Here is a 22,888-nt window from a genome sequence, read left to right on the forward strand (position 1 = left end):
AAAACTGCAATAGTAGTCGATATAAGTACAAATTCGCATAATTCATCAAACAATACAGGACCAAATGTCAACAAATAAATACAAAAAAAAAGTGCATTTACAAAAAAAAACTTTCCCCTCCTCCCAGACAGTAAGAAATATGGTACAGTACTGCCCCTGTGATTTGGAACAAATGCAGAAACACAGCTTTGGCACTTACTATACATGAATGCAGCTCTGACATGCCATCGTGTTTACTTCCTAATCATCACAATGTGACAAAAAAAAAAACTTTTGGTCACACTTGATGTCACACAGTAGCTTGCACTGACAACCACAGCAGTAGTCCAGATATCAGTAGTTGAACAGAAAGGGTACAAAATGTCGACTGTCTTTCCAAAACAACAACAAAAGATAAAAACCCCTTATAAATATTTGCACTTTTCATATTACTTCAAAAGCTTGACGTGCGACGTCCAAAAGAGTATTAAGGTCAAACTGAACAGAATAATGTCACATGATTAGGATGAGGCTGAAATTCTCATTTACAAGCAAAACAAACAAAAAAAAGTTGTAATTTTGTGACATTCAAGAATTTAAACTATGTTCTTATGATACAACTTAAATCTCAAATGTCCTCTCGTAATGTGACAGCTGCAACATGACGACTCTTGCGGTCACATTAAATGAGAGGTGTAAGAATAAATCTTTAGTCTTCATTTCCGAAACATTCCGACTTCATTCTCGGATCATTATGATCCCACCCCGGCCCCTCTGTTTTAGTTGACGTGCATATCTTTTCAGAGTGGCCCTATTACTCCTTTATCGTGAAGAAATGCTGGTCGTGAACGGCAAATAAATCTTGCGATTTCCAAAAAAAAAAAAAAAACGACAATCCTCCATTTTCAGTAGAACTACAGTACAGTCCATTTCTGGAGAAGTGGCCCTGTTCTTAAAAATATTCATATGTACACTTGCAGAGTAACATTGTGAAAATATTTCTTATTTACACATAAACATGATGCTTTTTTTTAGTTGTTGTTTGTTTGTTTGTCTACACCGCATCAGTCGCTATCGCTCTCGTCCTGGAACTTGGTGGTCGCTTTGATGGCGCGTCCGTTTTGCAAAGGCATTTCCTCATAATCGCTCCTTTGGAAAGGAACAAACCAACATCAACTCAAATCGGCATTGGAGGTTAACTCGCCCAAAAACAGGATATGTTGCGCATACGTACCCGTAGATGACGTCGTCGTCGGAGTCGTTTAGCATGGAGAAAGCGGGATTATCTTTCAACTGGGAGTCTTGACAGACAGATGAAGCCAAAATGGATCAATCACCGTTTCAGTCTTATTATCAATCAGATGAGAAAAGTGTTTCATTTCCACTACTTACCGTAAAGGGCATTTTTGGAGGGAGAGTACACAAACGCCAACGTGTACAAGTAAAAGTTGAGCAGTCCGTAAAAGGACAAAAACTCGGCTGGTATGGCCGCAGTTAAGGACAATTGACAAACTTTAAAAAGATGGATGAACAGAATGTTTGCACATCACGGTCACGTTAAAAGGATATAGTTTTGGTAGTGAGTGGACAGCTCGGCCACAAAATTGTCCTGGAGCGCCTTGGCACCGAATCTCAAGTAAAGAATGACCAAGCTGAGGACAGCAAAGGCGCAGTTAGGTGCGACTGTGAACCAATTAGGAGACACCGACGAGCACTCGTACCTTATAGCGAGGACCACAGACGTCAGCGCTGTCAAGAACTTGAGCCGCAGATCTACAAACGAGTCAAACCCAAAATGAATACACGAAACAGTGGTTCACTTTTTTTGCTAAGAGGCATGAAACCTGAGTAGGGCATGTTCTTGAGTTCCGAGCAGGCTCTGACAATCAGGAAGGTCAAGTAGAGGACGTAGAGGACAACGATAATCAGGAAGAACAACTTCATGCCCTGGGAGGATACAACTTTTGATTCAACGGGAAAACTCTTTCAAAATGGCGTCAAAAAATGACAGATGACTTCACCCACCTCAAAGTTCTGGATGTCCACATAGTACTGGTAGGTGGGGTCTTGGACTTCATTGACCCTATGAATCCCACAAAGAGAAAATATTTCATTTCTACATTCAGACGCCAAAAGCCGACAAATAAAACTCACGTCTGCCAGATGCCCAGCGTGACGGCCGACAGCCACAGAAGTCCCACGATGACCACCTTCAGCAGGTAGAAGGTCAGGCATCGCCGCTCGCCCTGTGGGGCATGAAACGTCGCTCGCAATCATACTCAACCCCACGGTGACGACAACGACGACACGGGATCTACCTGAACACGGATGCCGTGGAAGACGCAGAGCCAGAAGAGCAGCAGGGCGCACAGGAACAGAGCCTGGAAGAAGGCGTCCAACGTGCCGGGAAACCAGCTGTTCACCAGGAAGGACAGCGGAAAAAACGGATCTGGAAGGCAACACGCAAGCCAATTGATCTCATTCTTTTTTTCCCACACTTCGTAGCCAAAGCTCGCAAGTGTGTCACCACTTTAGTTGGGAGTCAAGGGAGGTATGAGAGAGAATTACCATTGTAGAGCAGCAACAGAGGCATGAGGATGGCCATCCACTTCTGCTCGATGCCCCAGTCCCGCATGGAAAACTTCCTCAGCGAGTGAGCAAACAGACACTGAGAGTAAAGAGAACACAACGGATGGGTTAAAATGTCCGCTCGCTAACAACGGTCCCGAATTGTGCTTGAAAGAAGGTCAAATGAGCCTCACCGTGACCATGAAGGTCAACAGCACAAAGACAAAGCGGAACCAGATCTCCACTTGGGAAAAGGTGGGATTGTAGGTTTTCCACTAAACACATATATGACTTGTGAATCAAACCGTCGACAAGAATTGCGATGATCGACGTGTTTGGATATCTCACCACAAAGTTGACCTTCAGGTCGTATGTGATGTTTTCAAGGCCTTTGAAGCTGACCGTGACCTGGTATTGGCTGTAGTTGAGGTAGCCCAGATGCAGCACGATGATCTCGTCGCATTTCTGCAACAAGTTCAGGCGACGCGTTCATGATGCGTTTGTTGGGCGGGCGGGGGTTCGAGTGGAAGGCGACACTCACGGTACCGCAGTGCAGCGTTCGCGACTTGCTGCGGACGCTGTTGACATGCGTCACGCTGGCATCGGGCAACACACCCTTGAGCTCCACGTCGATCTCAAAAGGCTGCTGGAAGTCGCCCACTGCAGCAGACAACGAGGGCAATCCGTTAAGACTGAGGCCCGAATAGTGAGCAATTGTCATCGTGCGCTGAAACCACCCAAGCGTGCGATAGGGCATGACTCCAAATGTGACTCACTCCAAGTCGGCCCTTAAATCATTGAGGAGCTTTCGTTTCTGCTATTTCAAAAAGATTCTTACCATTGCTGTGTTGAGCCTGAATCACACAGGTGAGCCACAACTGCTGATGATATGTGGTGAGAGGAGGGGAAATTAGACCGAAGGGCCCAGTCTGAAAATATAAGAATTACAAATGTATTAATTTGCACTCGGCAAATAATTAACAACATACCACAAAGAAGAAATAGGAAAGGGGGGAAAAAAAAAACAACGATATGTTCATAAATTTGAAATTGGGGTGGTGGGGCAAGTTGCAATTTTACAAGAACAAAAACATACTACGGCAAATAAACAATTCCCGAGATATTAACGGAATATTTTTTTCAAGAATAGGTCCTTAGTTTATGAGAGAAAAAGACTTCAATCAGGTAGAAATACTTTGCGTGACAATTAATTACAAGTCACCAGACCAACTTTTATCACCTGACCTGAACGGAGACATTTTTGGCAAGGAACTGGTCCCCATTGTACACCTGCTCAGAAAGAATCTTTGGGCCTATCAAAAGAAAAACAAACGCATTTTACAATAAGCACTTAATAGTAATTTATAAACGCAGATTAAGACATACAACTGTAATGTACACACCTGCAATTCCGATCAAAACTGTGAGGCCGAAACAAGCGAGGAAGAGCACGAAGACCAATACGAAATGTCTTTTGGATAGTGTGTAGAGGCGCATGGGCGCCAATCTACATTGGGAGACAAATAAGACACACAAGACGCCATTCGAGTTCCATTATTGACCAATAGCCTGCAAAAAATCCCCAACACAGGTATGTCATCATAGCTAGTTTCCCACATTAGCATGCGCTACCAGAAGCATATGGCGCATCAAAACCCGGTAGTTGATTGCCTCTGTCATTTATAAACATCACGATGACGGTGTAACGTAACACTTACGGCTCCATTTGTGCCGTTTTGTCAAGAAAAGTCGCTTTGGCGGTGAGACTACATCCGCGTTGAAGAAGCCAGCTGGGTGAAAACACTATAGTGTGACGCCATCCAAAGAGGGGCGGAGCAGGAAAAGAAAGCCTGCAACGTCAGCGTTTTGCTTGAGATTTTTGATTCGCGTGTACATATTCGATACATTTTTAATTTGATATGTCTATCCAATTTTGAATATGATTATTGCACAAAAAAACTATATATATTTAATGATTGAAATATGATCGTATTAAAAAGGTTTAACTCAACTCTATTGTATTTATTTATCTCTATTCCCCCACCAGTCTAAATACCGTATTGTTATTTTTAATATTGCATTTGTGAAAAGCAGAAAAAATGAAACTATTTCTGTCCATCTCAGAGGGCTGCCATTTTTCTCTGGTCTGCCACCTGCTGTCGGCTGAAATTGACGTCACGTAGTGCCCACGGGCTCAGTTTGAGAAAATCACGGTTAAAAAAAAAAAAAAAGAGAAAATCACGGGTGACCGGTTTTCGAGCATTGGTTACGAGACACATCTATCTATCGATCCATCCAAATACATGACGTCACTAGCATCATAAATGTCTTGCTATTTGACGTAAGCGGGGCACCTGTAAAAGCGCTCATCCCTGTAGGGTGTCAGTTCCTCCTTGAGCTCATTGTAGGCCTCCTGGACTTTCCTGCAAAAGTGTTTGAGCTCGCTGTAAAGGGGGTTCTCCAAGTAGTCGCTGTCCATGACGCCCCTGTTTGGATGGGTGGAAGGATGGAGGAAAAAATGGCGATGGCAAGGGAGAGGGATGAAATCGGCGGCCGCTCGTTTGCCGGTTGAATTGAGAATGCAGGCCAAGCAGTTTCCTTTGTAACTGCTCAATGGTGAAAGCGAGAAAAGAGAGGAGAACGGATTTAATAAAGAGGCGGCGGATGTGGAGGAGAGGGAGGGGTCACGTGACTAAACATCAGCACCGTGGACAGAGAAGCGGCTGGTGACGTATCCTCCCAAATACGTTACGTCAATTACGAATGCATTGTATTTATCGATGAATTTTATTATTCAGAAAAAAAAGTTTTTGTTGTGAATACAATACACTTCTCTATGAATGTAGGAAAATAGCACTCAATAATTTCTTACCGTGTAATAAATAACATGAATATCACAATTAAATTAAAAATAAAAATGTGTGAACAGGTTGGCCACCTGGGGGCAGTATCGTAGTGTACAGAAACATTGTACTGCACACTTGAGTACACCTCAGTAAGGCAGTAATATTAGTCAATTCTTTTCATAGGACAAAGAACTTATGCACGTGATTATCTGTCTACGTGTGTTTGTGTTTGTATGGCTGTGTTCAAATATGCTGAAAGAGTTACAACACCACAACAGAAGGTTTTGGCATTTGCCATTATGTGTCACCATTTAGCCAGTGGACCTACGGGTAAAGATGTATGGTTGACTCGCGTGTAAACATCTACCAGCAACTCAAAATGTATGACATATTGTTAAGGTAAAAGGTAATCTTCAATCACTACCATTCCAAACGATTCTTTTGGCAACAAAGATGTTTTATTCAAAAGATGCTTGACATATACAATTATAAAATAATTTACATGGCATGCCTAACTAATCCATTCACTAAAAACGTTCAGTCACCAAATAGGTGCGTTTTTTTTCCTTTGTCTTTTAAAGTCTAACACCTATAAATACCAAGCACATACCTTTTCAAAAGAAAAGCCAACATCCTGCAGTATCTACACTCAGGTCGAAAACTTTTAGAAGTCCACGGTGGTGCTGCTGAACTCAGGCTTGCACAGAGTGAATGTGTGACACATTGATGTGAACATGTCAGAAGCCATGAGAGCGGACTCAACAACAGATGCGACAGGTCGATGCGTGAATGAACACGCACACACAGGTACGTACAACTTGACAGAGAACACGACTTTACCTTACTGCTCGCCCATTCAAAACTCACTAGCTAGACTAGAACAAAAGCATAAAACCAACAAAAAAACACAGCAAACTGTTCCAAAAACTCCACAATGTACATTATTTGTAGATACGATATCTCCTTTCAGAAATGACCTTATAAATAAAAATAAAAAAAATGTACAAACCAGCAACTTGAGATGCTGAATGTAAAAGCAAAGTATTAAAGTGGACCATCAACCAAAGATTCTTTTCTCAAAAGAAAATATTGCACAACTAAACATAAATAGATGGATCTGAAACCATGCGCTTTCTTTTTTTTGGGGGGGGGCATTACATGAAAAAAAAATGTTTTTTTTCAAAGAATATTCCAAGGAAAAAAGAATTTCAGGCAGTTGTAATTTTACTTTAAAAATGGCCTCACTTTCTATTTGCAATATTTTCAGAGAAAAATAATTGAATGAGAATTAAGTTGGAATATAACAAGAAAAAAAAACATTGTAATTTTGAGATTCCCATAAAAAAATAAGTCCGAATTTAAAGAATGATATTTGTTGAGGAAAAAAAAGTTCGAATTTGTATTAGTCTGAATTCTGTAGTATGAGAGACAAAGTAATTCATGTGGGGAATATTGACGTCAAAATTACAACTTCATTCTCATAAGAGTATTTATGAGAACAAAAATCTCACAAAAGATGACTTCTTTGTTTTAAATTTGAGGTGGTCCAATATGTCGTTTAAAAAAAAAAAAGTCAAACATAAGCTTTGTTGTGATGTAAAACACAAGCGTTGCAACAAACCATATTTAGATATTCGACTCACTGGCTTCATCCTTCATTGGTGTTGACTAAAAAGAAAAAAGAAATCTGCAAAAAGTTTTCCGTTTTTGCATTGAACAGCATTACAGCATTGAAACACAGTGGCAGAGTCCCCCAAGTCTCTTTACACACACGCACACACACACGGGAAAAAAAAATCAAGTTTCATTTGAGTATGACTGACTGATATGTCTATTGTGAAGAAATTGTGAGAGACACGTAGAAAAATATTCCCTGCACCTCGTTTAAGTGTGGTGTTTAAGATTTGAGGGTGGGCGATGGGGGCTGAGGGGGGTCAGGCCCCTCACTGAACACGCACTTCACAGAAGTGACAACAGGTGCCATGGCTGACGTCACAGCGACGTCAGTGCGAGAGTAATATCACAACTTAAGTCTCCCGAATGAAAGCGGTGCGTTAACAATATGGATGATGACACACACACACACACCCAAAAAAAAAAAAAAAAAAAAACGCAAACAATGGAAACAATTTACAATGTACAGTACGCATAACTTAATCCACGTTTCTCCATCCTTCAATTATGTATGTAAAAAAAAAAGAAAACAAGTAAAAAGATCTCAACGCCGGCAGTCACACCGGTTATAACGTGTGAACTGACAAGTCGCTAGAGGAATGACAGAGAGCAAAAATAAAAGCTGACCGTCCGCCAGTTTGCGTCACAAACACCCCCTCAAAGGAAAAACGCTGTCATATTGTAGTGAGTGTTGTACAGCAATGGATTTGAGGTGCCAGTAGTACCTGTGTGTGTGCTCTGGAGAAAATCAAATATCACCAGAGTGTGGTTTTCAAGTATTACTGCTGCTCCTTAAAAAAAAATAAAAATAAAAATCTTAATCAAACTGCACATTGACAGTTTCCTCTCTTGGTCGTCTAAAAGTGTCGAGTCGACTTACTAAAACAGCGTTTATTTGCATGATGGTTGCCAAAAGCGCAGCGCTGCATTCGCTGGCCTGGCAACCGCGACTCAAGTGGCAGCATCGTGTATTGCAGCGGTATCAGCTCTCTCCACTGACGTCGTCTCTGTGGACCCAGGGCATGTCACGGTTTCAAAAAAAAAAAAATACGGCAACTTCCTGAAAATCCCGTGCGGCAGGGCGCCGTCTCATTTGAGGCGTTGCGTAACGTTTGCCAAAGCCACCGCGAAGGCCTGCACGGCGGAAAAGGGATACTGAAAGTCCAGGATGTAGGCGTTGCCGTCGATGCGGCCGAATTGCATCACCTGCAAAAGAGCAAAAACGTTAGCGTCGCTAAAGGATCTCACAATTCCATATCTCCGTTTTCTGTACAGCTTGTTCTCAATAAAGATCCGGTGAGAAGTGTGAAGATCAGAAGTTCTATATTCAAAAGTCATTTGACACACAGTGATCTTTCTTACCTGCCTGCCCTCAAGTTCAATCTGAAAGTTCTTGGCAGACTCCTGCGTGACGCGACCCCCAAAGTCCAGCTGATACACCTGCGTGGCCTCATTCCACAGCGGCTGTTTGTTCGCCATGACATACACGAAGCCCTGGCTTCCCAGTCCTCGGTCCTCCTTCTCATTGGCCTTGCGACACTTCATCTCTTCCAACTCGCTGGCCGCCCTGAGGTTCCTCTTCGTCTTCCAGCCTTTCTTCCCGCTCTGGCACTGGTTGAGGAGCTCGTCCCCGCTGATGAAAAGCTCCGGCTCGCTATCCGAGCTGTCCTGGAACTCGCTGTTGGCGGTGGCCTTGCTCAGCTTCTTGGCCTTCAGCTGCTCCTTCGGTCCTTTCACTTTCTTCTTGTCCCTCCCTCCCAGCCGTGGACTGGAAATGAGGGCGTTAAAGTCCCCCAATGCCCTACCCTCCTTTTTGGACTTGCTCCCTTCAGCCAGAGGTGGCACATTGGCCTCCTCCGCCCTCCCGTCTGCCCTCTTGCGGTTCTTCTTGCTGAACTTCTCTGAGCGAGGGGGCACGGGGCTCTCAGCTAAGGACAGCACTTCCTGGAATCCTTCCCCGCTTTCTGCCATGGCTTCTTGTAGCCCTGCATGGTTCTGCAGTTCTGCGTGCGGTGGCGGTGGGGGTGGCGGTGGAAGAGGCGGGGGCGGTGGTGGTGAAAGAGCATTTTTGTCGACTGCCATATGGGAAGTTTTGGGAGGTAGGGGCACAGCAGGACTGGGATTAGGGGGGCACGAGTTATACGTACCCCACGGTGTGTGGAGGGCGATGGGAGGAACGGGCAGCCTGGTAGCGGGGTACATAGGTGGTACAGGGCAGCAGGCCAGGTTTGTTAGACTCGCAGGGTAACCGGCAGGTAAGACAATGGTTGCGTCCTGCTGTGAGAGAGAAACGGGGGCCACCACCTCTTTTGGGGAGGAACAGGGTCGGGGTGATGTTAGGATGGGCTGAAGCTGGCCTCCGGGGTAGGCAGTGACTGGGGGGTACTGGAGAGAAATTTGGTACCCGGCGGCAGCTTGAAAAGATGCGCTAGCGGGGGTCGTGGGCGACTTGGGAGACAGCACATAAGGCAGCCTGGACACATCCAAGTGTTGAGCCGGACTGAGGATAAGCGAGGGTGGCTTGTGGGGTCCCGGATAGCTGGCTGGGTTGAGCGTGGCGGTCCGTTCCTGAGGGACCCACACCTCCTCCGTGGCGGCGGGGTCCCACTGATAGGGAGGCGGGCGTTTCACGAGCAAGCCCGACGTCTCGTTTCCTCCTAAAGCCAAATGCCTGAGGGACTGATGGAGCGTTTCATCCTCAGTAAATGCCGAATTAACATAATCTACGCGCTCTCTGCCGCTGCCTCCTCCTGCCGTGGGTGCGGATCCTTCCAGGGAGTTGAGCAGGCTGTACGAGGACTGTGAAGCGTGAGGGGTAGCGCTGTTGGAGTGTACGATAACTGTGCTGTGCGGCGCTCCGTTCCCTGGCGGAAAATCTTGCCTGATGATGGTACCGCCTGCTATTCCGTTGGCGCTGCCTGGAGCCGTGACTCCTACGCTGGACCCGCTGCTACACTGACTGCAGGTGTATAAGGCTGTTTGCACCCTCTGCTGGTAGGAAGCCGCCAGCGCACTGTTATTTTTCGCTTTGGGGGGCAGCGGTCTGGGCGGCTCCATCGTCTGGGACACTTTGAGGGTGGCCTCGCGGCTATTCCTCCTGAGAGTGGCGTGGATGAGACCGCTATCCAGCTTCTGTCCTGGATTCCTGCCGGTATTCTGATTGGCCGGGTCTGGATATGGGGGAGGGTCTCCGCTCGGTATGGAATAGCGAGGTGCGGTCAGTCTGTTCAGGGTAGCGGAGCTGTACGGCAGCTGGATCTTCTTGCCTTCTGCCGAGGAGGATGAGGAGGTGACCCTGAGGGTGGCAGAGCTTCCAGGCCCCTGCAGGTTGTAGACATTTTGATTACAGACGAGACGGGTTCGAGGACGACAGACCTCCTCCACGTTCCCGCTGCTGTCAAAGGTGGTGATTCGCTCGTAGCCTAGTGGTGTGGGGTACTGGCCTTGTTGCTGACTTAGGGGATAAAGTTGGATATCCCCCTTCTTTGCACCGAGATCACCAGGAGGTGGCGTTCCAGAGGAGCCCCCGATTGTTCCCGATGAGGCGTTGGCAGCCACGCCGAGGTTCGGCACGGAAGCGGACGCTGCAGCCGCCGCCGCCACCGCAGCAGCCACCGTTCCAGGATAAGGAGGAGGGGGATTCATTTTACTTAGCTCCAGCGGCGCGCTGAACACCACCGTGTCCGCCTCGGCCAGCAAACGCGTCGTCTTTATTTTCAGAAGGGTCTCGTGTTCGCCCGCCGCTCCCTTTTCGACCAGCAGATCGGGCGGCGGGTGAGGGATCTGGATCTGCAGCGCCCCCGTTGGAAGCACGGCCGCACCCGAGGACTGCGCTGGCGACATGGAGGCAACGGGGATTTGAATTTGAAGCTGCTGCTGTTGCATCTGAAGCATTTGCTGCTGCTGTTGCATCTGAAGCATTTGTTGCTGCTGTTGGTGTTGCAGCTGCTGTTGCAGTATGTGCTGCTGGAGCTGTTGCTGATGATGTTGCTGTTGTTGCTGCTGCTGCATGTGTTGGAGCTGCTGCTGAAATTGCTGCTGCTGCTGCTGTAATTGTTGCTGCTGCAGCATCTGTTGTTGTTGTTGTTGTTGTTGTTGCTGAAGCTGCTGTTGATGGTGCTGTAGTTGCTGATGGTGTTGGAGTTGATGCAACTGCTGCTGCTGTTGCTGTTGTGAAGGCTGATGAGAGTGAGGGGCTCCCACAGTGAGGCGACTCATGTCCAGCCCTCCAAAGATGACCTGGCCGGGACTGGAGTATCTGGTGGGGACTGTGTACTGGGCTGCAAGAACGGCGTCTTGGCTTTGGTCGGAACCGGCGGCGGCGGCAGCTCCCGGGGATGTGGCTGTGGGGTTGGTTAGAACATCCAGCTGAACGTTTTGATTGGCTAGCAGGGACTGGACAAGGCCGATACTCTGGGCGGGGGACATGGCCTGGGCAGGACTGTGGATGGGGGCGATGGGGATGTTGACGGTGCAGGGCGGGTTGTCATCCGCGCCGCCGGCAGGGCCCGAGACGGGGAGGTCATCTTCGTCCTCGCTGAAGACGTTGGGACTGAAGACGGGCAGGTTGATGTACTCCATGGAGATCTTGCGCACCTCCGGCAGGTAGATTGTCATCTGCCTGGGCTGCAGGTGGAGGAGGCTGGTTTTGTAGATGACTGAGGGTGAGACGAAGGGAAAAATCAGAAGGTCAAGAAACGACGTCAATGTAAACAATTGAATTATTCAAGTTACAGTGTAAGCTTATTTTTTTATTATTATTATTCAAACGTGGCCCTCGAGCTCAAAAGTGTGTCCACTCCTGGCTCCCGGATTCCACGCAACCATGTTGTCACTCACACAAACATGTTGATCGATTACCTGCGCCAAGGTTGGTTGGCAAAAAAGCAGCAAGCCCGACAATCTTGAATTTTGTTCCCCAAATATTTGATGTAACCTGAGCAAGGTAGCTTTGCTGGAAGATTTGCATTAAAACACATTGGTCAGAAACGGTCATCCTTTAAAAATGGGTTGTGCAACTCAAAGGTGGCGAGTACCTGAGTGATGTCATCCAAAGGAAATTCTCTCCGTGTTAAACTGGGAGACCCAATGGAGGGTTTGCGTATGGGTAGACGTGGTGACCGGGAAACTTCCTGAGCGGCGCGAGACAGTTTGGGCGATTTCCTGGGATCGATGTTGATTCTGTTGGTAAAGGGACAAACTAAGTCTCTACAAAGAAGGTAGCAAATGGGAAAGGGAAAAAAGATGGCGTAAGCATGCAGTGAGGCACAAAACGTGTGTAGAACAATCCATTAGAACCAATTACGCAAAGAGAACCAGAGTTAGGGAACACAAACATTCAAAAAGGGAAAATAATGGTGTGGGATTGTTCACCTGGGAAGCTTGGGGGACTTACTGCCCCGGGATATTTTTGGAGACTTCTTGCCGACCCAGTCATCGCTGAGTTCGATATCACTCGAGTCCGAGCAGTTACAGCTGTCAATCATTGCTGATATCAGGCTATTGCCATATATCTCGTCTGAGAAGAGAGAAGGCATTGGAATAGTTCACAAAAACTTACATAAAAACTACTTTTTAAATTGTCCTCGCCTTACCTGTTTTTCCATCCATTTTAGGATCCATAATGACAAACTCTGGCCGCAATTTACTGATGCGTCGGCCTTTGAGGATGGGCACCAGACCGCCCAAGTACTCCAAGTACAGAGTGTAGCAGGGACCCCCCACCTCTGGGTTGTCTTCTGTACGCTTCATTGTACAATGCAGACGCTCATTGCCAGCTGTTGGGTAGCTCACAAAGTCGCGCATGTTGTTGGGGTCTGGAACGGGCTGCTGGGGGACAAGAGGAGTAGAAATCAGGTTTTGTCGTCATTCTGATTATTTGTCAGTGTCTGGACATTCTGTCTTACCCTGACGGTGGGGTTAAAAGCGGACGTGACGTAGGAGCAGAGGCGTGACGGCATGGTGAGCTTGGCCACGTCCTTCTCCTCCTTCACGGCCGTGGCGATGACCTGCTGGCAGAGGAGCTGCAGGCTGGCGACACGGTGCTCCACGCGCACCACGTAGAGCGCCGGGCCGCACGCCAGGAAAAGACGGGAGTCCCGGTGGCCCCAGCAGAGGGTGGTGATGGGGCGCTGCCAGGGAAACAGACGAGTTGGACCGAGTATGCCCAGCAAGTGGAAAACATGAGCTTCCTTATTTTTTTTTGGAGTGTATAACCAATAAATGCTTGGCCTAATGAAAATCAAGTATACCCAAGTAGCGCGTTGGTTCCCTTTTTGATCCTAAAATCATTCATCCGTCTATTTTATATCGCGCTTGTTCACCTTAGTCGTTCACAGGAGCTGAAAGAATTTTAAAAATGTTTGGGAATCTGAGAAGGTGCTTGAATTTAACAATGTTGCAAGGTCAGAAAAGACGATATGTCCACCCTTGGAAGGAAAACACGAGCTTCCTTATTTTTTTTTGCAGTGTATAACCAATAAATGCTCGGCCTAATGAAAATCAAGTACACCCCAAGTAGCGCGTTGGTTCCCTTTTTGATCCAAAAATCATTCATCCGTCTATTTTATATCGCGCTTGTTCACATTAGTCGTTCACAGGAGCTGAAAGCATTTTAAAAATGTTTGGGAATCTGAGAAGGTGCAAGGTCAGAAAAGACGATATGTCCACCCTTGGATCACAACTTCCTGTACGTCACTTAAATGTGTCGGAAATGTGGACTGAAACAAGCTCATTACAGAAAACGACCCGAGGCCAAGAGTCGGGAAAAAAAAAAGATTCTTTGTCTTCATTTTCTTTTCGTAAGACATAAAAAAACACATCCCACACACGAGGGTTATATTGCCCCGCTTTTGGAGTCCATCCCAGCGAGCTTTGCTGCGATGTACACCTTGGGACTGGTCACTAGCCAATTGCAATGCACGCATAAAACCTCAGAACTGTGAGGTAGAGGTCCTCCATGCTACCCATGCTCAAAAATGAAAGATAATCACCTGCGCTGGTGTTTCCAGTGTGTAAATGTGCTCTCCCCGGATGTTATAGAACTTGGCAACGGCGTTCCTGGCAGGAGGAGGACAAGAGGGGTCGTGGGAGAGAGGCGTCTTCTCCATGCCGGCCACTGACAGAAGGTCCCCCTGCGAGCACCATTGGGCGACCACGTCTGTGGAAAAGGATGGAAAAAGTGATGAGATGAACAGGGGGCGAGGGGAAAAAAAAAAACGTGGGTTGATTTACCTTTCAGGCCGGTGCGGATAAGGGTGGGCGAGAGGTCATCGTAGTTGTTCATCAGGCTAATGTCTCCCGAGGTGAAGCTGACTGTCAGCAAAGGTTTGTGGCTGTGCGCTGTATGTAATGAGAGAGAAAAGAAACGATGTGCAGTTTCGAAACAATCAAGATAATACTCTGCTGGCAGTACAATATTTTCCAGACGAAACAAATGACTTTGGTGCGGTCCAAGAATGGCCTTTAAATGAAGCCATTTGTAAAAATTTAAAAAAACTGGCAGTACAATAGAAATGCAGTGCATTAGACAGTACCGCGCACAAACACTGATAGAGTGATCAGTGCAATATGAGCATTCGGAGGCGCTGACGGGAGACGGGGGGGAGGGAAATGAGAAGCTCACAGATGGCGGCGCATCTGCTTTCCTCCAGCCCGTAAATAAAACAGCTGGACGACAGTACCTCGGCGGACACGGCATGAGATTGTGGAGCTGGCGAACCTTGCAGTGGGGGGTAGTCGTCCGAATCTGTGTCGCAGAGTGATCAGTGCAATATGAGTATTTGGAGGCGCTGACGGGAGACGGGGGGAAGGAAATGAGAAGCTCACAGATGGCGGCGCATCTGCTTTCCTCCGGCCCGTAAATAAAACAGCTGGACGACGGTACATCGGCGGACACGGCATGCGATTGTGGAGCCGGCGAACCTTGCAGTGGGGGGTAGTCGTCCGAATCTGTGTCGCTCTCACTGCTGTCCTCCACCAGGAAGCTGGGGTAGTTCCACGACATGCTGACGATGCCGTCCGACTCGTGCAGCAGAATGTGGGCCAGCATGCGCCCGTGGCAGTCCATCACGATCACCTGTCCGTCGGCGGTGCCAAACAAAACCTGCACGGGGACAGGAAAACGTTAGAATAGGAACCTAGGGGGTGAATCGCAGGAAGAAAGAAGTGTGGGGACCTGCTGGTCATCAGGTGTCCAAATACCGCAGGTGATCTGACTCTCCAGGTTGATCTCGGACGACCAGTGTCTCTGCCCGCTGACGGACCCCACCAGCACAAAGCCGTCGCGGTAGGAGATGAGCGCCTGGGTGCCGTCGTGCGACCACGTGAAGTCACTCACCTGCAGTTTACAAAGTCTTCGGTTTACGATACTCACGACATACGAGGTTTCAGCTCACTAGCGTACTTCACATGATTTCTACAACTCGAACCTGAGCTCCGCGGTCGTTGACCAGCTCCACGGACCAGCGGCCCTCGTACTGGATCCAAACAAAGATGCCGCCATCGGTATCGCAGGTGGCCAGTTTCTGGAAGGGCTCGTTCCATCGCACCAGGACCACCTTTAAGAGACGAGCGTATGTCATCGTGAATGAGGCGGGCTTTGAGGACGCAAAGCCGCAACACTTCCATGCTGATTCAGGAGGTTCCGTTGACTCTTTCAAACGGCTTGCGAACGTCCCGCTGCGGTGAGCCGCCAGGGGTTACGTTAGCGTTGAGCTAAGTTTAGCAGTGAACCAAATGCAGCATATCATTAAGTGGGTTAACCTCTTTTTGAAAACTCCTCGGAGGAGCTGTAATTATCAGATGTATTACACACGATTGAGGCTGAACATTTTGTGACGGAAATAGAAGTCGTTTGATGTCAAGTACGTCAATCGAGAGTACAGGGATATAAAGCAAACACGAGGTAATAATTTTTCATCGGGGGAAAAAAGAAACGGCTCACTGGCTTTTAATGAAGGGAAATAACGTTGATCGTTGCCGTGGCAACAACAGGCCGCCTCCTTTGGGAGGTGGACCGGCCAGGACACCGGCCAATGTCACTGTTCAGAGTATAGAAATTCGAGCACGCTAAAATGAGTTGACAATGCAGCTTCCTAATATGAGCGGAAAAAAAATTATCATGTATTGGTCGATTTACTATGAATCTAAAGAAGCCCTGCAGAACGAAACTGTGCCAAATTGAGTTCCATCCATGCAGATATTTTCAAATTGAATGAAAACAACTGAAAGAATCCAATTGATCATTTTCTCCCTCCTCCAAAATAAGAGAAAGTACACGGCCACTAGCTGAAATGACGCATCGTGCACTGATTATAGGAATCATCATCACAGAGATGATCAACACAAGATGCTGATCGCGGGCACAGAGCAGCAAGGAGCATTTTGTGTCACCTGAAAAGAACCCATCGCTACTCCCAAGCTCTTCCCTCTATTTTTTTTTTTTTGCATACGTGTGCGCGTGTATGCGTGTGTGTCTCACTATCTACTTGTTCTTCTGTAGCGTGACTCAGCCTATTCCCAGGGGAATAATCCTAAACAGGGAGCAGCGCCGCTCTCACTCAGCGAAGCACGTGGGCCGTACACGCTCCAGGGCACAACATGAGGCACGTTTTAGCCGGGCTTACACTTTCCGAGCGTGAATCCGACAACGACTAACCTTTTTGATAAGATAGACTGGGGCCTTGCTTCCCGCCCTGCTACGACCCCAACACAGAACTACCACGTCACTACTGACAAACACACCCTGATCTATTCGTGGACCAGATAAAAACCTGCAGCATTCCCAGGAAATTAAAAAAAAAAAAATTAAATACCATCACCGCTGAGCTATTTTTTGAACAGACCTCCAGCATACTAATGTGGTCCTTGGCGATGACGTGGCGCCCCACATGTTGGTGGCCCTCCGCTATACTGCCCATGGTTGTCTTAATACACCCTGTGATTGACTGCCAACAGGTCCAAGCCCCCCCCCCCCAAAAAAAAAACAGCAGACCGACAACCCCCAGAACACTATAAAAAGCCAAATACAATTTTCGAGATAACTGGAAAAAAAAATCCAAATGTTTCCTAATACATAATGCAGTGTTTTGGAATCATATTAATTTTGCATCATTCTGTTGCCACACAAGCGCCGTAAACGAGCATCAATTGTGCTTCGGTGGAGCTTTGTGCTCCACCTTTTTGCGTTGCACTGGCGTCAACCCCACCACATGGGTATTGTTTAATGAGGATAAAGATTGGGACTGTGCGACGCTGATTAACTCTTAGGAGGGTTCCAGAGGATTACGCTCCATTGCTGCAAAGGGATGACACGTCATGAAGATGTGCGCATGCACAAAAGTAGAATCACGTCTGAATCGTAATCAACCACCAAGTCAACTGAAATATTTTCAAACAAACGTGCATGTACAACATAAATGCATTGTTAGTGAGATGATTTGCCATAAAACTGTTTTTTTAAAAAAATGCAGCAACAATATCAGGCAGGTTAAACGCCAAACAAGAGGTAAAAAAAAAAGAGGCACCATGTGCACACATGTCGTGTCCCGCACCACGGTCTGCGTCGGGGTGAGAATAATCTGCGCATGTGAGTGTAAATTTAGCAGGGTGTGGAGATTAGTGCGAGCTGGTCAGGCATCCCGCGGGGGGAGACAGCTGAGCACCTCGCCGTGACGCAGCGAGCCAGGAGAGATCAGACGTCACATGGAGACAGACGTGATCAGGAGAAGACGCCGCAGGACACTGAGGGGATGGCGGCGATCGTGGGCAGAAAATCCAGTCGACAAATGAGTGGCAATTATCCTTGGCGTCATGATTAGAAAGGTGAGAATTAACAACGTGTAAAATTCGATGCCAAGGTTGTAAGCGTGTCACGGAGCCTGGAAATGTTTTATAAACTCCAACACAGTGGATCCTCCCACGTGTTTTGCTTTTTCTTTGGCTGTTGTGAAAAAACAGCAACGGGGTTAATGTGAATGCCACATTTTTACAGTTCAAAAGATTTAGATGAGACAGTGGAAACTCAGTTGTGATTGATTCGTTCCCAAAATGTCTGAACTAAAGTGAATCAAACTAAATCCAAAGCAATACTTTCCATAGGAAATCATGTAAATTCATATAGTCCGTTGCAGACACCCAAATACAGCACAAATAAAATGATATTTTATATTTAGAGAACAACGATTAATATTTCACCACATTTGATTTGGCCCAATGATGGAGGTTCAACTGGTTATTTAGTCCTTCTGAACCAAAATTTTAGAAAAAGACAAGCCAGGTCTCTGATCCCTGAAATGACTGGCCCGCTGTTTACCAATTAATAAATATATTTCCCACTTTGGAAAGCTGCCATTGTCTTTCATGTGTGTGGTGCCACTTGTCAAAGCGTTCCGTCTCAGAGCGGGCCGCTAAGCTGACCCCAGCAAGTTAAAAAATAAATAAAAAAAGAGGCCAAATCAAATCAAGGGGCACCTTTGGCGGTTACGGTGCACTCAGCAGAAGTGAAAGGACATTGGGAAGGTGCAGCATCACAGAGGCAAGAGCACACAGGTCCATAGCAACAATGAATGCTGGCATGGAGACCTTTGTTTTTGCCAAAAGAAATTAATAGTTCTGGTCCGTGGAGAGAAACTGCACTTTCTTTCAAAAAAAAAAAAAAATCAATATCAAGATTGTTTCGCCGCCATTTTACAACAACCAAGTGCTCGCTTGGATAAGAGGGGATTTATTTGGGTTTTTACAATCAAACCCCATTGTGAGCCGATTGGAAATCTTCATTCATGATTGGAAAGTGAAGACCAGCTGGCTCAGGAGCAAACGGCAGGGAAGGTCTGAGACCGCTGATTACGATGAGATATTAAATCACGTGCTTAACTCAACAGAAGAGAACTGCTGTGCTGTTAGGAAAAAAAAAGAAGAAGAGAGCGAGGTTGGAGTGATGCACGATGTAAGACAAAGGGCAACGGGTACAGGCTTCATGGTACACTAGCCAGGGCAGAGCACAGGGCACAATCCTACTCATCATTACCTTGTTTTGAGGGTTTCGTGCCAATGTGGGAAAACCCAATTTGCCTTTGCACTACATCGTATCCCGATCATGTCATTGAGCAATGAAAATGCGCCATGATGCTGAGTTTATAGTGCACTTGCATTTAAATCCAAACGAGTGCCCAAACTATGAAAATCTGCAAAAGAAAATTGCCTCGAGTATCTTCCACGGAAAGTATTTGGGAGCAAACCAAGAAGACCTGGGCCTGACACGGCAGCCGAGCTCGTTATGCAACGTGTGCCCTCCGCGGATGGATTAGCGACGGTGATGCCCTTCCTGTTAAACGTGTCGCAGGGGTCAAGTGGTTAGACAGGTAGAAAGCACGTGAAGCGCACGGGAGAACTCCTCTGCGGAACGCAACGAAAGGACTTTGTGCGCGTAATCCAATTCCAAGTGAAGCATTTTTAACAGAACGAGACAGAAGAAAAGCACTGATGTATTTTCCTGAAGACAAATCCATGGTCAGTCAGACCTGCTGAAATCAGGTTGCTTGGCCAACTTGGTGCCATGTTGAAGTCAGTTAAGGTCATGAAGTCAAGTCGTGCTTCGCCACCATTTCATGGCATCTGGAGCAATTACAAACCATTTGGGTGTGGGTGAATTTCAAATAGGTTGACTATTCACAGCAGCATTGAGTCCTTAACGCCCACAGGGGGTTCACTCTACTGTCAGCGTTCTGAATTGTTTAATATCCTAATTGTTTTGACTAATCGGCGAGTTGCGCGCTGATGAAGCTTCCAACAGCCCGCCGACAAAGCCCACGGTGGAAACGCAGGCCTATTCCGGGGTGACTAATCCCAACTGAAACGAATTGTGTCGTTTTAATCGACTTGATAGATAAAACGCGTCGGTGCGGTGTCTATTTTTGCTTGAAAGGAGAATAGCATGCCGCCAGACAACTCTGCGTGACGGTCCACAATGGCGTTGTCAAACTACTCTCGCGTATATTCAACGCTCATTTCGAATGAAGAGACGTTTTCATGAGATGGGGGGGGCAAGAATTCTTGTCAAACGACGTGTTGATCTATTTTTAATCATATCCCAGAGGGGATTATTCTGCAGCATTCAAAGTAAAAGGCGTACAAAAATATTCCCATCTTATGTTTTTCAAGCGTGCTACAATAGACAAGAGGTCAGAAGGAGGCGGCGGCGGCGCAAGTTAGCAGGCGCTCATTAGACTTGACAGAAAGAAAATGTGCGGCTTTCCGTTTCTCCCTGTTGACCGTCGGTCTGGTTGAAATCTCGGTCCAATTTCAGTGGCGCTCCCTTTTCAACGGCTTCCCCTTCTAATTATCTCTGACCCTGACAGAAGGGGAATCAAGACACAGGAGCAAGAAGGGACTAGTCCAAGATCACAAACCTCCAACTGGGGAAGCAGTGCTGAGTAACACTACACGGCCATGTTGCCTCGAAAGATAATGGTGGTGTTCATAAGAAAAATGCGCACTAAGAGTACTGTCCAGGCAAATGAGTTTATATACCTTAAGTGATTAGATTTGCATCTACACAAAAAACAATTTAACCAAGAAAACATCTTCCATCTTACCTCACTGTTGTGCCCTCTGAGGTTGAAGTTGACCCTCTGTGGAGTTGGCCGGTCCCGCCTGCAGTGACTGGATGTAAACGTGACGCCGACGACACCTCGGCCGTTCCCGGTGGCCAGCCAGCCCTCTTCATAGTAGCGCTTCCGGCACACTGGCTTCTCCTTCTCGCTCTTGGGCACGCGGCCTTTCCAGGACAGGCACAGGATGTTGGAGTCGCTGCAGAGGACGGGGCCGTGTTCCACCGAGGCGAACATCCCTGCGTCATATGAGGAGAAGCTACCAGAGGGGGCTTGTGGGTTGGGGGGGGACGATGCTCCCTTCAGGAGTCCTGTGCTGAGGTTACGGGTTCAATGATGAGTGTGAGACAGCAATGGTGCATAGTATATGTGAGTTCCTGGACATCAGTGAAAACCTCTGCGAGGGTCCGGATAATGTCAGAAAAGTTGGAAAATCCGTGTTGGGAAGGCACTTGTCATGACTGAACATCCAGGATGAAACGCATGTAAACCACGAACGAGTCCGCTCAGCATGTCCTGCAGCTCATGCTCGATCCCGGCGCTGCTTGAGTGTCGCCGCCGCCGCGCTGCGTCCTCATCATCCGATCCTGGCAGCAAGTGTGAGAGGAGGAGGAGGAGCAGGGACTCCTCTCCATCAGCTGTAGCCCCGCAGGAGCACCGCCCCTCCCAGTAATGTCATAACGCCAGCAAACCTTGGGCATCCCACTGTGGCCGGCCAAAGGAAAAACAGACAACAATCACAGCTCCACTTAGCAAAGCTCATCAATAAACACTGACGTTTGCTTTCACATGATAAGAGTAATATTCTTATCAGAACTCTTAACTTAAAGTATGTTTCCTGGAAAAGAAAGTGAGCCCATTGAATTTACATGCACGACATGGCGCATGGTCAGGATGGTACCATCTCTGCCTCAATTTAAACCAGGAAAAAAAAAACGCAAACCAAGAACGTCCTGTCCATTAGGAGATGAATAGATTATTGAATAATAGGAATGTTAAAAGCCAAACTCCATCCGGGTACATCTGCAAATAAATATTAATGTACTGGCCTAAATTACCCCCTCATTATCCCCTTACTACTAATAGCACGTTCTAGTTCCATGACTATTCTTCGCCGGCGCAGGGATTTCTAACGACTTCATAAATAATTGAACAAGAATGTAATATCATTTTGGGTTCTGCTTTAATTAGCACACGCTGATGGAACGAGATAGCCCATTCGCGTCCAAACACACGAGGTAAACAAAGTGGGAATAATAATAGTGTAAAATAAAATAGTAAACATGTGTACTGATGTTACCAAAAAAAAAAAAATCTATAACAGCCCTATCATCATGATAGGGAAATTGTATCACCGTGTGGAGCGATACGACATTCGCGTTGAAATGATGCTAGGTTGAGGTAACTCCCTGTGAGCTCTGAGCATCAAAACGTCGCCATCAAACAAAAACCCCACATCGACGTTTTTTCCCGTCTGCTTTTCATGTCTTTAAATTGTGCTGGCGCGACAGATGAACGCGTTTTTCACTGTTATTATAATTTAAAAAAAGAAACAGATAAAGAGAAAGCGAAAGAAAGAAAGAGAGAGAGAGAGAGAGAGAGAGAGAGAGAGAGAGAGAGAGAGAGAGAGAGAGAGAGAGAGAGAGAGACCGCGAACCATCAGTTAACTTTGGCTGATCCAGAACCAGCCAAGGCGGCGACCAGGGGCTGTTCATCCACTGCTAGAACTGCTCGCTATCCGGCTACTGCTAGCATGACCAGTCGGCTACTCGTATCGCGTTTTTTAAACCCATGCCCTGTCGCTGCTTTTACCTAATTTACCCATGAGTAGAATGTCATGCATTGTGATTGATATTTTGTGTATCAAATGCAGAGTGGAGGTAGCCCGGCAATGATGTGGGAAGCTTACCTCGGGTGTTGTCGCTATTCCCTGCTCGGTGTGTGTGTGAGACGAACCGGAGATCTGCTGGAACTGGCAACAGGGCCTAGACGGAGGGGGTCACGTGATGGTCACATGATGCTCGCTTGTCACGTTCAAACCTCGTTTGAATCGTCGATGTCAAAGCACGAAAATGAAGCACGTTCAAAATGTCATCCATGTGGTCATACAAATACATTTGGATTAAAAATATGTATGTTTTTTTTTATAGCTCTCCGGATGATTTTTTTTCCCAGTTACCGCGCACGTAATTTGGTAATTACATCTGTTGG

At 46.9% G+C, this 22,888-nt stretch overlaps 2 protein-coding genes and 1 long non-coding RNA gene across 3 annotated transcripts; 1 reads left to right on the forward strand and 2 right to left on the reverse strand.

Moving 5' to 3' along the window:
* Nucleotides 1–407: 407 nt before the first annotated feature.
* Nucleotides 408–11,149, forward strand: LOC109530991 (uncharacterized). Its single transcript, XR_002171099.1, has 3 exons — nucleotides 408–755; nucleotides 5,552–5,559; nucleotides 11,136–11,149. It is a non-coding gene; the product is annotated as an uncharacterized LOC109530991 (long non-coding RNA).
* Nucleotides 778–5,223, reverse strand: tmem181 (transmembrane protein 181). Its single transcript, XM_019894978.1, has 18 exons — nucleotides 4,902–5,223; nucleotides 4,266–4,397; nucleotides 3,951–4,054; nucleotides 3,793–3,860; nucleotides 3,386–3,476; nucleotides 3,089–3,207; nucleotides 2,896–3,012; nucleotides 2,742–2,822; nucleotides 2,548–2,647; nucleotides 2,298–2,428; nucleotides 2,134–2,225; nucleotides 2,005–2,062; nucleotides 1,824–1,926; nucleotides 1,701–1,752; nucleotides 1,549–1,631; nucleotides 1,372–1,461; nucleotides 1,214–1,280; nucleotides 778–1,128 (listed from the first exon to the last, which is right to left on the reverse strand). Exons 1-18 carry the CDS (start codon nucleotides 5,024–5,026, stop codon nucleotides 1,044–1,046), a joined length of 1,698 nt encoding a protein of 565 aa, XP_019750537.1. The 5' UTR covers nucleotides 5,027–5,223; the 3' UTR covers nucleotides 778–1,043.
* On the reverse strand, nucleotides 7,302–22,826 carry tulp4a (TUB like protein 4a). The gene is made up of 14 exons (XM_019894985.1): nucleotides 22,587–22,826; nucleotides 20,663–21,382; nucleotides 15,497–15,625; nucleotides 15,244–15,405; nucleotides 14,991–15,171; nucleotides 14,301–14,408; nucleotides 14,060–14,226; nucleotides 12,974–13,198; nucleotides 12,662–12,896; nucleotides 12,441–12,585; nucleotides 12,104–12,248; nucleotides 11,928–12,021; nucleotides 8,430–11,725; nucleotides 7,302–8,273 (listed from the first exon to the last, which is right to left on the reverse strand). The coding sequence occupies exons 2-14, from the start codon at nucleotides 20,912–20,914 to the stop codon at nucleotides 8,157–8,159; spliced, it is 5,256 nt and encodes a 1,751-aa protein (XP_019750544.1). The 5' UTR covers nucleotides 20,915–21,382; nucleotides 22,587–22,826; the 3' UTR covers nucleotides 7,302–8,156.
* Nucleotides 22,827–22,888: the final 62 nt, after the last annotated feature.

This window comes from Hippocampus comes, unplaced genomic scaffold (assembly GCF_001891065.2).
Source record: "Hippocampus comes isolate QL1 unplaced genomic scaffold, H_comes_QL1_v1.1 scaffold8, whole genome shotgun sequence".
Lineage (NCBI taxonomy): Eukaryota > Metazoa > Chordata > Actinopteri > Syngnathiformes > Syngnathidae > Hippocampus > Hippocampus comes.

Bases quoted from the DNA above. Each gene is read 5' to 3' on its own strand.
- tmem181 (XM_019894978.1), bottom strand. From the start codon at position 5,026: ATGGACAGCGACTACTTGGAGAACCCCCTTTACAGCGAGCTCAAACAC. The intron at 4,398-4,901 runs GTGCCCCGCTTA...CTGACGTTGCAG, and splicing joins AGGGATGAGCGCTTTTACAG to GCTTTCTTTTCCTGCTCCGC. The intron at 1,632-1,700 runs GTACGAGTGCTC...TGCTGTCCTCAG, and splicing joins TCTGTGGTCCTCGCTATAAG to CTTGGTCATTCTTTACTTGA.
- tulp4a (XM_019894985.1), bottom strand. From the start codon at position 20,914: ATGTTCGCCTCGGTGGAACACGGCCCCGTCCTCTGCAGCGACTCCAAC. The intron at 15,406-15,496 runs GTTCGAGTTGTA...TGTAAACTGCAG, and splicing joins TCAACGACCGCGGAGCTCAG to GTGAGTGACTTCACGTGGTC. The intron at 8,274-8,429 runs GTAAGAAAGATC...GCTCTTTTGCAG, and splicing joins TTGAACTTGAGGGCAGGCAG to GTGATGCAATTCGGCCGCAT.